The sequence below is a fragment of the Polyodon spathula genome, chromosome 6 (genome assembly GCF_017654505.1).
Source record: "Polyodon spathula isolate WHYD16114869_AA chromosome 6, ASM1765450v1, whole genome shotgun sequence".
Classification (NCBI taxonomy): Eukaryota; Metazoa; Chordata; class Actinopteri; order Acipenseriformes; family Polyodontidae; genus Polyodon; species Polyodon spathula.
In genome coordinates this window covers 52,067,183-52,082,025 of record NC_054539.1, presented here as the reverse complement: position 1 = coordinate 52,082,025, position 14,843 = coordinate 52,067,183, and the positions used below count along the sequence as shown (strand labels likewise).

At 37.9% G+C, this 14,843-nt stretch overlaps 1 protein-coding gene across 2 annotated transcripts in view; it reads left to right on the top strand.

Moving 5' to 3' along the window:
• Nucleotides 1–14,843, top strand: part of LOC121317310 (discoidin, CUB and LCCL domain-containing protein 1-like) — a 29,947-nt gene that overhangs the window by 5,867 nt on the left and 9,237 nt on the right. The window contains exons 3-6 of one of the 2 annotated variants that reach the window (XM_041253112.1): nucleotides 7,573–7,716; nucleotides 10,353–10,404; nucleotides 10,764–10,836; nucleotides 12,644–12,777. In XM_041253112.1, the coding sequence (XP_041109046.1) occupies nucleotides 7,573–7,716; nucleotides 10,353–10,404; nucleotides 10,764–10,836; nucleotides 12,644–12,777 (403 nt within the window). Of the gene's footprint in view, nucleotides 1–7,572; nucleotides 7,717–9,186; nucleotides 9,283–10,352; nucleotides 10,405–10,763; nucleotides 10,837–12,643; nucleotides 12,778–14,843 lie in introns of those variants that run through there. The other variant, XM_041253113.1, reaches the window with a different exon arrangement.

The window sequence follows — 14,843 nt, the reverse complement described above, 5'->3', positions numbered from 1 at the left end:
TTCATGGATGCTTTTGAAAAAAAGATACATCTGACTAATGCTAGGAATAGAAGATTGGTTGTGTTTACTGTAGGTCAGTGGTGTGCAAAGTGGAGGATGTGGAGAGGAAGTAAGGGTGGTGCTAACCTTTATTTTATATAACCTTTATTTTTATATAGCGCCTTTCATAGTGGACCACCATTAAAAAGCGCTTTACAAGATACAAGACTAGGGTGTGTAAACTATGCATCAGTTGCAGAGTCACTTACAACAACGTCTCACCCGAAAGAAGGAGCACAAGAGGTTAAGTGAGACGTGAACTGGGGACCTTCTGGTTACAAGCCCGTTTCTTTAACCAATGGACCACACAGCCTCCTCAGAAATATTTTAGATACATAAATGACAGCTAATTAGCTCAAGCTCAAATGAGCTGTTGACGATCACTCTAGGACTTGTACAACCAGAGAAATGATGTGTGAAGTGGCTAGTGTAGGTGAAACTGCAGTGGACAGAGCCGAAATGACGGCTACCATGTATGGGGCAACAAGTGCAAAAAAAAAAAAACACTAATGTTTTAACAGCTGTTTTCTACCCGATTTAATGTAAATCGTGTCTTTTTTCCTAGCTTAAACCAAAAAAAATCCAGATTTAGCAAAATACATAAATGTTAACAAGCACATTTGTGGCAGGGCCCTGCTTGTAAATAGTGTTTGGTTTGTGTGTTGGTGGTGGTGATGGTTGGCAGAGATGGGGTTAATTCTTATCCCTCCCAAATATATGTGAGAATGTGGCTGTTCCCAAATTAGATACTTGTTGCGAATTGGGAACAGCCACATGACATAAAAAAGGAGCTAGAAACTCCATTAGGAGGAGATTTTGGGAGCTGCAAAAAGAGAGGTTCTTGCTGCCACACGGAGAGAGACAAACACTCCTATATTTAAAACTCACCGTGAGAATGGAGGATTTGGGTGAGGGATTTTCTTTTGTTGATGTCTGTGTTCGCAACTTGTTTTGTTTAACCTTTCTATTTGAATCCCCAGACTTAAATCTGCAGTTACTTGTCTCTGAGTCTCAGTAACCCTTAGCTATCCTGTCACAACATTCTTAAGTCAACTCTGTAACGGCAACTCTGGAGCACACAATGCCAAATCAAATGCGTCAATGGGCGTGGGCTTGCATGTTTGATTCAGATTTAGCTGACAAGATAATCTTTTGTCAAAAACCGGATTTATTTTTTCAGATATATTTTTTTTAGATTTAATTGCGTTGGGAGGTGGAGTTTGGCGTCTGTCTCTCAAGAGGTCCAAACTTTAAAGGTGCTGAGCTAATATTAAGATATAAGGGAGCATTACAACGCATACAAAAAGTTTGCACACCATTGCTGTATCCTGGGAAAGAAAAAAAAAGGATGCTTGTGATCTCTACCGGTTCCTAAGTGGTGCAGTAACCGCCACCACCTGTCATTGCTTTTGTCTCTGAAAGGTTGAGTTATAACAAATATAGGCAACCTACTGTATGTTACAATAGCTGCAATATCTCTCAGCTTCAGATTGATAAACCTGTTTCCTGATAATTTGGGTAATTATAGGCCTATATCAAATTTGCCTTTTTTGTCTAAAATTTTGGAACGTGTTGTGGCCCAACAATTGAATAATTATCTTTCAATAAATAAACGCTATGAACCTCTTCAATCAGGCTTTAGACTGCTACATAGTACTGAACCCTTGTCAAGGTTGTAAATGATCAATGGCTTCTGACTTGGGAGCTCTTTCTATATTCGTTTTTCTGGACCTTATTGCCGCTTTTGATACCGTAAACCATAACATCCTACTTGCACGGTTAGAGAGCCTATTTGGCATTTCTGGCACTGTCATAAGATGGTTTAGAGAAAGCACTTTGTCTATAGGTGGGTTTAGGTCCGTCACTGGGACAGTTTCCTCGGGGGTTCCCCAGAGCTCCATATAGGGGCCTCATATTTAGTATATGCTGATTATGTTCCCACTTGGTCAAATTCTTAAACATCATGGCGTGAATTTCCATCTCTACCCTGATGACACTCCGATTTACTTGCAAACTAAACCTGACGTTGAGGTGGCTGTTTCTGTGCTTACTGATTGTATAACTGATATTAAAGCTTTGGATGCAACAATGTTTGTTTGCAATTGAACTGAGAAAAGACTGAGGTCATGTTACTAAGTTCTTTGCACCAACTGCATAAATCTAACAGTTTAAGCATTGCTATCGATGGTGTACAGACCGAGTGTTGCTCTAAAATGAAAAATATGGGGGTCGCCCGGCTTCGCCCTGTTCTCTCTATGCCTACTGCGGAGAAACTTTGTCACATCCAGACTTGACTACTGTAATGCCCTGCTTGCTGGAGTTAACAAGTACACCCTAAACAAACATCACTATATTCAAAACAGCAGCCAGGGTTTTGACTAGGTCTCGATCTGGTGGTCATGTTACCCCTGTTCTAGAATTCTTACATTGGCGTCCTGTTAAGTTTCGCATTGATTTTAAAATCTTGCTGTTAACTTTTAAGGTTTTGAAGGGTGTGTCTCCCCCTTACTTAACTGACGTTTTCTTTAATTATTCCCCTAGACGCAATTTGCGGTCCACTGATGTTGGACTCTTATTTGTCCCCACAACTAGATTCCGAACTATGGGTGATGGTGCTTCTGTTCATGAGTCTATTTGGATAAGTCTCTACCAGCTTTGCACATCTGGACACTGCAATTTTTTCCCATTCTTTTTTGCAAAATTGCTTAAGCGCCATCAAGTTGGATGGGGACCTCTGGTGAACAGCAATCTTCAACTCTTTCCACATATTCTCAATTGGATTGAGGTCCAGGCTTTGACTGGGCCACTCCAGGACATTGACCTTTTTGTTTTTAAGCCACTCTAGTGTGTCCCAGGTCTGTTGCAGATTTCAACAGGTTTTCCTCCAGGATTTCTCTGTACTTTGCTGCATCCATTTTGTCCTCTATCTTCACAAGCTTTCCAGGCCCTGATGTAGAGAAACATCTCCATAGCATGATGCTGCCACCACCATGCTTCAAGGTAGGGATGGTGTTCTCAGGATGATGTGCGGTGTTAGTCTTGCGCCTAACATAGCGCTTAGCATTGAGGCCAAAAAGCTCTATTTTGGTCTCATCAGACCATAGAATCTTCTTCCACTTGGTCTCAGATTCTCCCACATGCCTTCTGGCAAACTCTAGCCGAGATTTGATGTGAGTTTTTTTCAACAATGGCTTTCTTTTTGCCACTCTCTCATAAAGGCCAGTTTTGTGAAGCACCCGGGCTATTGTTGTCGTATGCACAGTGTCTCCCAGCTCAGCCGTGGAAGACTGTAACTCCTTTAGAGTTGCCTTAGGCCTGTTGGTGGCCTCCCTGACTAGTGCCTTTCTCGCCCGGATGCTCAGTTTTTGAGGACGGACTCTTCTAGACAGATTCACAGTTGTGCCATATTCTCTCCATTTCTTAATAATGGACTTTACTTATATTTTCTTATATCCTACCCCGATTGGTGCTTTTGAAGAACCTTAATCCTGATTTGCTTTGAATGTTTCTTTGTCTTCATGATGTAGTTTTTGTTAGGAAATGTACTAACCAACTGTGGGACCTCCCAGAGACAGGTGTATTTAAACTGAAATCATGTGAAACCCCTTAATTGCACACAGGTGGACTCCATTCAACTAATTATGTGACTTCTAAAGACAATTGGTTGCACCAGAGCTTATTTAGGTGTGACATAGCAAAGGGGGTGAATACTTATGCAATCAATTATTTTCTGTTTTATATTTGTAATTTAGAACAATTTGTAGATTTTATTTTTCACTGACATTACATTTTGTGTTGATCAGTGGCAAAAACTCCTAATTAAATCCATTTTGATTCCATGTTGTAACACAATAAAATGTGGAAAAGTCCAAGGGGGGTGAATACTTTTGAGAGCCACTGTAAGTAGTGGTCTTTGTACTTGTAAGTCACCTCTTTTTTATATATAGATAGATCGATAGATAGATAATATAACTTTTATCTCTACCATCAGTGTAGGGGTGAAAAAAACTATGTAATTTACTTGGCCACCATGTTCAATAATGAAAGTTACGTCTCCCTTATTGAGAATGTATGTGTTTTGTCAGTAGTTAGGGAGATAGTGGTGCATTGCGCAATTTAGGAGCGCCTGTAAAATTGTTATTTCCACTGCCTCTGGGTTGTTCGTGTTTTTCATTTGATCTTTCTTTGAAGTCAATTATGGCAGTAATTCTTCTGAATTCTCAGGTTAAAGTTCTATAAACAGCAGGGGACTTATGGATACAAAGGTATATGTATTCCTAGAGTCAAGAGGTGAGCTTAGAGTGTTTGTCTTTCAAAGGATTTTATCTTGCGTCCGTTTTTATAAGGACACTATTTCTTACTCTACGACCCCGTTCACACTACTGGGCCGCTCCATATTTAGGTCTGCAACCCCATTCACATTTCCCTTTTTAAGGTGCCTTAGTGTTCACATATGTGACTGAAAAGCAGGCCTAAAATGTGGCTGCTTTTTTAAAAAAAAATTTATTGGGACGTTAGCCTGCACTCAGAATGGAAGAACTACCGGGATATACAGTAATCCTTTTGTAGCAGATGTTTCTTATTAATATATTTTTTTCAATGCAGTACAGTAGCAATTTTATGGTATATATTAAAAAACATTTTTACTATTTTGACTTACTGTTCTCATGTGACGGTCCGAGCTTCCCCTCGCCCACAATCACATTATTCTGTCAAGAACACAGGTGTTTAGAATGCAGGAAACAGTAACTTGTTAGTGTTCCCAGGTATAAATATTTATTTTCATAATGGGTACTTCACAGATTGCAAATGACCATCAGGTTGTACACAATGACAGACATTGCGACAAGACAAACTCACGACTGACCACCTAATAGTACTACTGCTCCCTCCTAAGGAAAGACGCAGCATTAAATACATTACACAGGTTTCTTCTCATTTATGTGTATTTACTTAATCTGCATAAATACTGTTTTTGTATACAAACACGATCGTTAAACTATTCTATCGTTTACTCGTTGTTATTATTATTGTCTTTGGAAGATGCCTATAACAAAACCCTTTTAAACTATAGCTTCATTAAGGGAATTGCCCTAACCTAAATATAGCAAAACGACCTCACATTTCAAATACACCGCTCAACAAGATGTACGACACACAATAACCCACTGCTTTAATGCCAGTAGAATAACATTAACAATACTAATCACAATACCAGGCATTGAAATGTTACAGTGAGGGTCTCACTGTACAGCAACAATATTTGTGGATGAGAACAGTATTGTATTTGTGTGTAAAAGCAAGCAACTAAAAGAAATGATCAGCATTTTAATGTAAAGACAAACACTTCTGTAGCTATATCGTTGCATGCAAAGTAAACAAGTGGCTGAATATGCCAAGTCGCGGCATTATTAATCATTGTTGAGATCCACAATCCTGCAGTTTTTATATTTGTCGATTAGTTACTAATCAACAGGAAGAAAATGTAATTGTGACAAATTAAGTATAATTATGAATGCACTGCAGCTCATATATTATGTGAAAGAAACAACCTGAACGTTAGCTAGAATTTTTTTTATTTAATATTTTTGTAATTTAAAGTCGTATGATGTTGAAGTAATTACTGTTCAATATTGATCCACTTCCGTCTTGCCTAGCACAGCATTCAGCTTTCATATTACCTTTCACATGGGTCAGAGTATGGGAGTGTCTACTGAGCTACCGAACCACATTGAACATGTGATCCAAAAGGCCAGCCCTAAATCTGCTTTGCATTCATACATATGTAAAGGCCGGCCCTGGTCCTGAGGCGGAACTGGGCAGCCTCAGATCACAAGTGTGAATGGGGTCTATGTTTGAGGCAAATCATTGTTAATCAGCACGTAATTGTTAAATACTTCCAGCAATTCCCCCAGATAAGGCTATCTTCCATTGAATGTGGCTCTTTAATTACTGTCACTTTTTTATTGATTAATCACTGAGTGTGAGCTTTCTTGCAGGAAGTTAGTGAAGGTTTTTTTTTTTTTGTTTTGTTTTTTTTTCCCCTGTCATGTTTCAGGTATGTCAGATTGTTGAGGCAAGTACTCCACTCAGTAAGATTGCTGTTGATCCACCATTAAAAGGACTTTGACAGAAAACAAGGAACAAAATCCAAAGTTTGTCTCTTGTCCGCTGTACAGGAGAATTGTATCAGGCTGAAATGTTTAAGATGTTCAAATACTGAAAGCTGAATGAGACAAAATAATAATAACTTTGTTTTCCTCTGTCAGAACATTAACTGAAGGGCTCCCGAGTGGTGCATCCAGTGAAGGCGCTCTGCGTGAGTGCAGGATGCACCCTATAGCACTGATTTTTCACAATTCACCACAATTTTGTGATTGCCATACTGTATTATTTGTATACCTGAGACTAGCTCTATTATATCTCTATTTTCCCCACATACCCACTTGCATATTTTTGTTTGAGATCAGTTACAATAAATGCTAATAGAGTAAATTACTTTGTATTTACTGTGAACACATAAAGAATGTACAGTATAGCTATCTGGAAACCCTCTGATACATACAGTATATCATGTGGTAAAATGACTTGTACATTAGTCACTGTATGAGGCTTGACAAATTGAGTTTGAGTAAGTCAGTATTTGTAGTTCTTCCTGTTTATGTGTAAAAATGTAAATTGCTGATTGTGGCAAGCTATTACTGTATGTCAACCTAGCTGATATACCAGGTAGCCAACATTAAAGCTTCAATTTATTGTAGAGGTAGGAAACAAACATGAGTCACAAGAAAGATGTCATACTTTTACTTCTTTATTATAATTAGGGCTTCTGTTTTTCAGTTTTTATTAATTACATTTTTCAGTTCTTATTTTTAGCTATTTTCGAGTTTTATGTAAATCGGGGCTTTCACTTTTTATATACTATATGAAATTATTTCCAAAATGCGTGTTTATTTTTTTTTTCTGTCACAATATATAACTCGACAGTACTTGCACACTTAAATTGTACCTTCTTTGCTTTGCTGTCTTCCTCAATGAACACTTTATGGTCACAGGCATTGTCTTGTGGGGTTTTTGTGTGTCTAGGCATTTTTTGTTTTACATTTAGTCGCAATTTGTAATTCTTTTTTAAATTCTCCCTATATAACTGTAATATAGCTTTACATCCTGCAAACAAGTCTTCTAATTGTAATCTCGTTTTAAATCTTGGAAGTGGAGTCTCCAATAGAAATGTAGGAATTTGGTGCCACTCCCGTATTTGTGGTGGGTATAAAGTGTTCAGAACGAATCAATGATATACAAGTCAGGAAACAGGGACATTGCCCAACTGCACAGGGAAAGTAAGCCGGGATACCAGTGTTTAACTAGTAAAATCACCAGCATCTGATCTTGGTGGAGCCAGGAGCCCGTCTTTTGAGTTTTAAGTCCTTTGTTGGGCTGACTGTTCAGTTTATTTGAGGCTCTGCTTTATATTTAATTCTGTTTTGTTTGTGTTTTTTTTTTTATTTAGTCATTTATTTATTTTTTTTGTAGCTTTTGTGATCTACTGTGGGAACCTGAAATCTTACACAAAAGAGATCCTCGTGGATACCAATGAGATCACAGTTCAGTTTGAAAGTGGACATCACCTATCGGGACGTGGCTTTCTACTATCATATGCAACGAGCAACCACAAAGGTGTGTACCATGTTTGTACCATTGTGAACATTTCCATACATGCTGGCTGGGGATATTAGTATTAGTATATTAGTGCTTTACAACACGTTTTAAACTACTGGAATGTCCCAAATTGCTATGTATTAGGAGAGACGCATTACCACAAAAATATTATACTTCACTAATGATGACTTTTTAGGGTAACACATGAACAATTAGATTGACCCTGACAGTACGGAAAGTCAAAGCACCCAAAACGCATGAAATACAGCAGGACAGGAAGCCGAAAACATTCCTATAGCCACAAAATCTGTAGCATGTGCTTCAATCTCAGTATAATACGCTTTTCTTTCACCTACACTATGTAACACAATTTTTGTTCCTGGGTAGTAAGTGTTATTTCCTAATTGCTTATGCCTCAAAAGTATAGAAAATGGCTATTATTCCCCACAAACTTTGCTTTTGTGACCAGGACAGTGATATTTTGAAATTTACCTATTTCCAATGAGAAAACGGGCGCTTTTGTGTCTTTTCGTTCACATAGTCAGAAAAAAACAACATATGAATCCAAATGAACATGTATTTATACTAAAGTAATACAAAAATGACTACAAAAGATTTAGAAGTGAGTAGTTTTTCGAGATTTACGATTATACTGTAAATCACTTTCACGAATCAGCCCCCAAATGTAGTCCCCCATCATGTTCTCGTTATACTGTCCTTGGTAGCGGCGTTCAAAGTCCAGTATATCCTGGTGGAAGCGCTCGCCTTGCTCCTCCGAGTACACTCCCATGTTCTCCTTGAATTTATCAAGATGAGCATCAAGGATATGGACTTTGAGGGACATCCTACAGCCCATTGTGCCGTAGTTCTTCACCAGAGTCTCAACCAGCTCCACATAGTTTTCGGCCTTGTGATTGCCCAGAAACCCCCCAACCACTGCGACAAAGCTGTTCCAAGCCGCTTTCTCCTTACTAGTGAGCTTCTTGGGGAATTCATTGCACTCCAGGATCTTCTTTTACACGTGGTCCGACGAAGACACCGGCTTTGACCTTTGCCTCAGACAGCTTAGGGAAGAAGTCTTGAAGGTACTTGAAGGCTGCCAGCTCCTTATCTAGAGCTCTGACAAATTGTTTCATGAGGCCCAATTTGATGTGCAGTGGTGGCATCAGCTTCTTCCGGGGGTCCACCAGTGGCTCCCACTTGACGTTGTTCCTCCCCACAGAGAACTCTGTCCGCTGTGGCCAGTCCCGCCTGTGGCAGTGCGCTTTGGTGTCCCTGCTGTCCCAAGGCAAAGATAGCAGGGAAACTTGATAAAACCGCCTTGGAGACCCATCAGGAATGCCACCATTGCAGCCTCTTGATGTCATCTCAGAAAAATGCAGACATGTATCCACTTAGGCAGCTGGAACTAAACTGAACTGGTGAGCTTAAGGCCCCTGTATTTATACTACTATTTATATTACTGAAAAGTTCTAGAGTTACTCCAAGTTTACTCAGCACTGAATCTAGATGGAATGTTTGAAAGTGGACATCACCTATCGGGACGTGGCTTTCTCCTGTCATATGCAACGAGCAACCACAAAGGTGTGTACCATGTTTGTACCATTGTGAACATTTCCATACATGCTGACTGGGGATATTAGTATTAGTATATTAGTGCTTTACAACACGTTTTAAACTACTGGAATGTCCCAAATTGCTATGTATTAGGAGAGACGCATTACCACAAAAATATTATACTTCACTGAATCTAGAAGGAATGTTCTGGAAAATAGGTAAATTTCAAAATATCACTGTCCTGGTCACAAAAGCAAAGTTTGTGGGGAATAATAGCCATTTTCTATACTTTTGAGGCATAAGCAATTAGGAAATAACACTTGCTACCCAGGAACCAAAAAAAAAAAAAAATGTTACACGGTGCTATCAGGCAACCCCAGAAACCTGACATAATCTGGTTCCTTTTCCTTCTTGCAACAGAGTTGGAACAGGATAGGTCTATAGTGTAGTGTTGGGTTGAAGTGCTGAGCCACCGTGCCTGCACTCTCTCTTTTAATCTACCCAGACAGCGAAGCAACATTGGCAATTATAAAACAATGCAAGTATTCAATGCACACTCTGATTAAAGGGAACATTACGTAGGGAAATGTGACCATTTTTCTTGAATACAAGTGAGCATCTGCCATAAGATGTAATTGTATTAGTTAAACTTCAAGGAGCATACATCTATATATCTTTATTTGACTCATTAGGAAGTCTTTCCCATATATGTATGTGTCATATATATGTGTGTGTGTGTGTGTGTGTGTGTGTGTGTGTGTATATATCTATACCTGTAAAGCAACTTGATAAAAGTACGAAATACATATTTTAAGATGCCTAGGAATGTACATTTAACTAGAATTTTAGTATTTTTATGACGCTTTTGTGTTTTCTGAACTTAATTTTGTGGCATTATTGTTGTATATAATTGCAATGCAGTTACATTTTAATTTCTGAAGCACCATTTACGAACAAGCACCTGAAAGAGAAGATGTTTTGATATACCTGATGCATCCTGACAATTGTTTAGAACCAGCTTATTCATAGTTTCTCAGGTTTAACGTTAACTTACTGAATGTATGTTTCTTTATTTTTTTTGTATTATTTCCTGTCAGATTTGCTTACGTGCTTGGATAAAGCCAGCCATTTCCCAGAGTCAAAGTACAGGTAAGTGTTAACACTCTGGAACCAAGATGAAAACATTCCTAACATTATGTCTTGCTGTGTGTTTGAATTAAATCTGATCACTGTACCAGAAGTATAAAATATCTCACTTATGGCACAAAAAAGGTTTAAAAACAGATTTTAGATTGTTTTTTAATTGCAAGTAAATATTTGTAATTTCAAATGTAATAATTAATGGAGACGTGTTTTTTTTTTTTTTTTTTGCATAATTTGGTAAAATAAAAAATAAGAGGAGGAATCCCCCCCCCCTCCCATTTTTAAATACAATGTCCATATTTTTAAAAAGTCATTATAAATTTTTAATTCATGTGTTTTTTGTTTTTCTTTTTTTTTTTTTTAAGCAAGTACTGCCCTGCCGGTTGTAAGGCAATAGCAGGAGATGTTTCTGGGGATAATTCAGAGGGTTACAGGCATGTAAGTACTAATATAAGTAATTCAACCATAGCTTCAAACATTCAGTAATATAGCGTAAAAAACATTAAGGCTTTAACTAAAACTTGTGTCCACTTGCTTTGTAATACAAGTCCTTTCTTTCTTTCTTTTTTTTGGGGTAGCTAGAAAAAAAAAATATTTTAGGCATGGGATGCTTTTGGTTTTCATGACCCAATTAATCTTACTGTAAACACTTTTTTCCTAGCAGAGTTAATCTCTGAATTGTTACATTATTGCAGATTAAGAGGCTACCTCCTACTTAATTTCAGAAGCATAGTTGTGCCAGATCATTCCATGAATTAGCTGCATATATTTAGAACTTTATTTGGCAAGCACAACACTGGATCTACAAGAAAAAAAAAAGTTCCATGGTTCTTCGGTACAAAAAACCATGAGATCAAAATCATTAATGCCATTTGCTATATAATTCTGTTAATAGGTTACATTTTTCACTTGAAACACTAACTGATTCCCTGGGCCAGATTTATGAAAAACTTGATATACTGTTTTGACTGCAGTAGCCTTGAACCTCATGTCATCCATCACAGGTTGTTGATTACCTTTTAAGTTAGAATTAGAAAGGTATCTTACCTTCATGAAGCATTGTGGTCAGATGCAGGGCACCACACCATGTTTTATATGTATGGTGATAAATGATAGAATTAATGATGCATTCAAATCTGAATTCCAACCAGCTGTTTTAGAGGCCTTGAGGAAAAAGACTGATTTGCTTGCTGGTATGGCACACTTTTACTTGGTTAGGTCCACACAGTCCCAAGCAGATATGCTTATGTAAATCAGATCTTGGTTACCCATGAATCTTAATTTTCAAATTAAAATCAGAGATGTGCTTTTCCTCATTGGACTGCTCAATACCATGATACCTCATTAAATAGTTTCAGTGTCTTATACAAAAAGTCTTATATTATTGATTAACTGCACTAGCAGTCTGCTGTTTTAGGTGGTGTTATTTTACCTAAAACTGTTTAGATGCCTGCAGTGTTGAAAGGGTTAAGTAAATCTGGTTCATGTAAGGTAATTTATACAGTAGTCATTCATTTTCACCCATCATTCAAGTTCTGTTAGAAATGAGGATTGAATCACCAAATGCCTTCTGTCTCTGTTATGCAGCTTTTTTTTTTTTTTTTTCCTTTCCCCTGAGCCTGGATAGGCTAATAAGCCAGTCATTGTTGGTATGGTGCTTGATTTTGGGACCGTGACTGACCACCTTAACTTTACCCAGTTTTACACCATGTGTTCATTCTTAGCTGTGTAGACTGAGAGCAGGCTCCTCAAGGGAGTCCGTGTTGGGACATGAACCCTCGACCCCCTGCATTGCACGCCAGTGAGCTCTTTGTGTCCCTTTCTAGGGAGCTGTGGACTACAAAAGCATGAAAATCCACTGCTTTTTTTTAAGAGGATACTCCAGGTCAGGGTAAAGGTCTAGTATTGGATCAGTTCAGTCTAGCTGTCATCTACATAAACAAAGCCTGTCCTTTCTGGCCTTATCCTCTCCGTCTGTTCACTACCAAAAATGCAAAAAAAAAAGGGATAAATGGATTTGTATTACACCATTCACTAGAAGGGAGCTGGATGTTAATTCAATTTAGAAAATTAGCATTTTAATATTCATCTTTAATAGGTTATCTAATAATAATCCTACAATTTTTTTCTTTTTTTTTAAACTGCCTTTCAGTATTCCCTCATCAATAATAATCAGGTAAGATGAGATGCCTGCATCCTGTGTGTATTGCAGTAGTGTAACCAATGTTTGTGTTTTATCCTTCAGACGTCCGTTCTTTGTAAAGCTGCCATTCATGCTGGGGTTATACTTGATGAATTGGGAGGCCAGATATCAGTCATTCAGGATAAAGGCCTCGGTCGGTATGAAGGCATCAAGGCGAACGGCATTCAGACAAAAGAGTGAGCATCAAATCAGGTTTTTGATTATTAAGCATCACATTGTCCATCCTTCACCACCGCTACTATAGCAGCTGCTCATAACTCATAAATAGGGCTTGAACTTTTCAGTTTTTATTTTCCAAATCTCTACCTCCCTTTTAAATGTTAATTAGTAGTTGTAAGCTGCCTCTGCATTCTAATGAAGAGAAAACTACAAATTTAAATACTGGGTTTAAGATTTGTATTTATTTGTATTTATTTTTTTGCTACAGATCATGGAGATTTTAAATGATGAACTTGCTGTCAGTGTGCACTCCATACTGGGTATTTTATATTGAAAAGAAAATGTCAAGACAACTCTGTTAAACAAGTGAAAAATAACAAAAGCACAGCGATAAACTAGGCGACTGCAAGAATGAAATACAATTGGGATCAGCGATGAGCAATTAACGTAATTTGTCACATCTCTTTAAAGTAAAAATTAAGTGAAACAATCGGGCTCAGTCAAGATACGAAGGTAAAAACAAGTGGCATTGTTTTGTAATGAACAGCTTTTATTAGGAAACCTAATTAGCTCAAAATAAAATCTGAAAACTTCAAGCCCTACTCATAAACCATTTGAGGTGCCCACTTCATATTTTCATATTTTTCCTTGGGCAGAAACTACCTTTTTAATTTCACCTGTGCCTAAGAGTCATATTGTGGTCATTTGGCTTTTTAATTTTTGGATGATAAAGATCTAACGCTTTGTGATGTTGGCTTCATACTTTGAACTTTTAACTGCCACCACCAAAGCCTCCTATCTCAGAAACCACTGAAGTAGTCATATTCACGGTTAGATAAACGTACAGTATGGTAAATGTGTCTGCCATATTGTTCAAATATTTGGTGCACAGCTATATTCTAGGATTTTCACAGTACCATTACCGGTGTTGTCCAGTAAAATGTGTCCATTCATTGCTGCTTCATTTTAACCTGTGGCCAGATCAATTAAACAGACCGCATGCTTTCACAGCATCTTTACAGCTGATACACAGCTGTTTTCTATATTTATTTCAGTCAGATTCCATTACCGGTGTTGTGCAGTACAAATGCACTGTCTCACATACTGATCTCACATACTGATCCCTGCACAGTTCACACCCCCTCCACCACCATTTCAGAAAGTAAAGGTTCTATACCAGCACATTTCAAGAGTAGCTGTTTGATCATGACTGCCATGTTCACATGTCAAAGATGACAAGGCTACTTAAAGCGGTTTACACCAGGATGCCATATTACCATATGCTCAAATATAGCAAAACAAAAGTAAAGAAGATTTGGTTTTAGAAAAGAGCTAAGAACAGCAGAAGAGTGGCAAGCTTGTTTTAGAGCGAAAAGATAGGAGTTGGGAGATCATTCATGCAAATTCAGCTACTTAGTTATAAATTACTGTTCACTTTTTTTACAGCCCTACTTACTGTAGCTGTAAAACTGGGTAGAATCACCATCCTCATGTACCCTGGTTAAATACATTTGGAAGGGCAATGGTATAGAGTTTTCACACATAGCCCTGTTCAATAGTTGTTGAGGCAGCCCTATGTTTGAGCGTCCCAGACTGGGAAGCTGCAGCGGAGGTTCCACCTTGTTGAGCATTTAATTTTCTCTGTCATACTGTGCTGGTTTTCATATGGATGAGTCGCTTACCAGTTTCTCAGACATGACCTTGGCCTGCCTCGATCAGTCACAGCACATTTATTATCTTGTGTTATGCATGATTTGCAATTTCTTTGATAAATGTCTTTAAACCTGAGCTAATGTATGAAACATTCTGCCAAGATAATGGCAACTGCTGAGATTTATTAGGGGCTGGAGGTATAGAGTAAGAAAGAGCATGGAATGTCATTCATTATGACTATAAAGCTGACTAGTATATTTATTTTATACATTAAGCATGTTTAAAACCCTTTTCAACTGTATCCCATAGTTCTGTGTGAATGATAAGCTTAATTTGGTTACGATTCATTCAGTCTAATTAAGTCAGTATCTGCGGAAAATTAATTGGTAAAAACAAAAGAAAAAGGAAAAACTACTTCTATTTAATGACA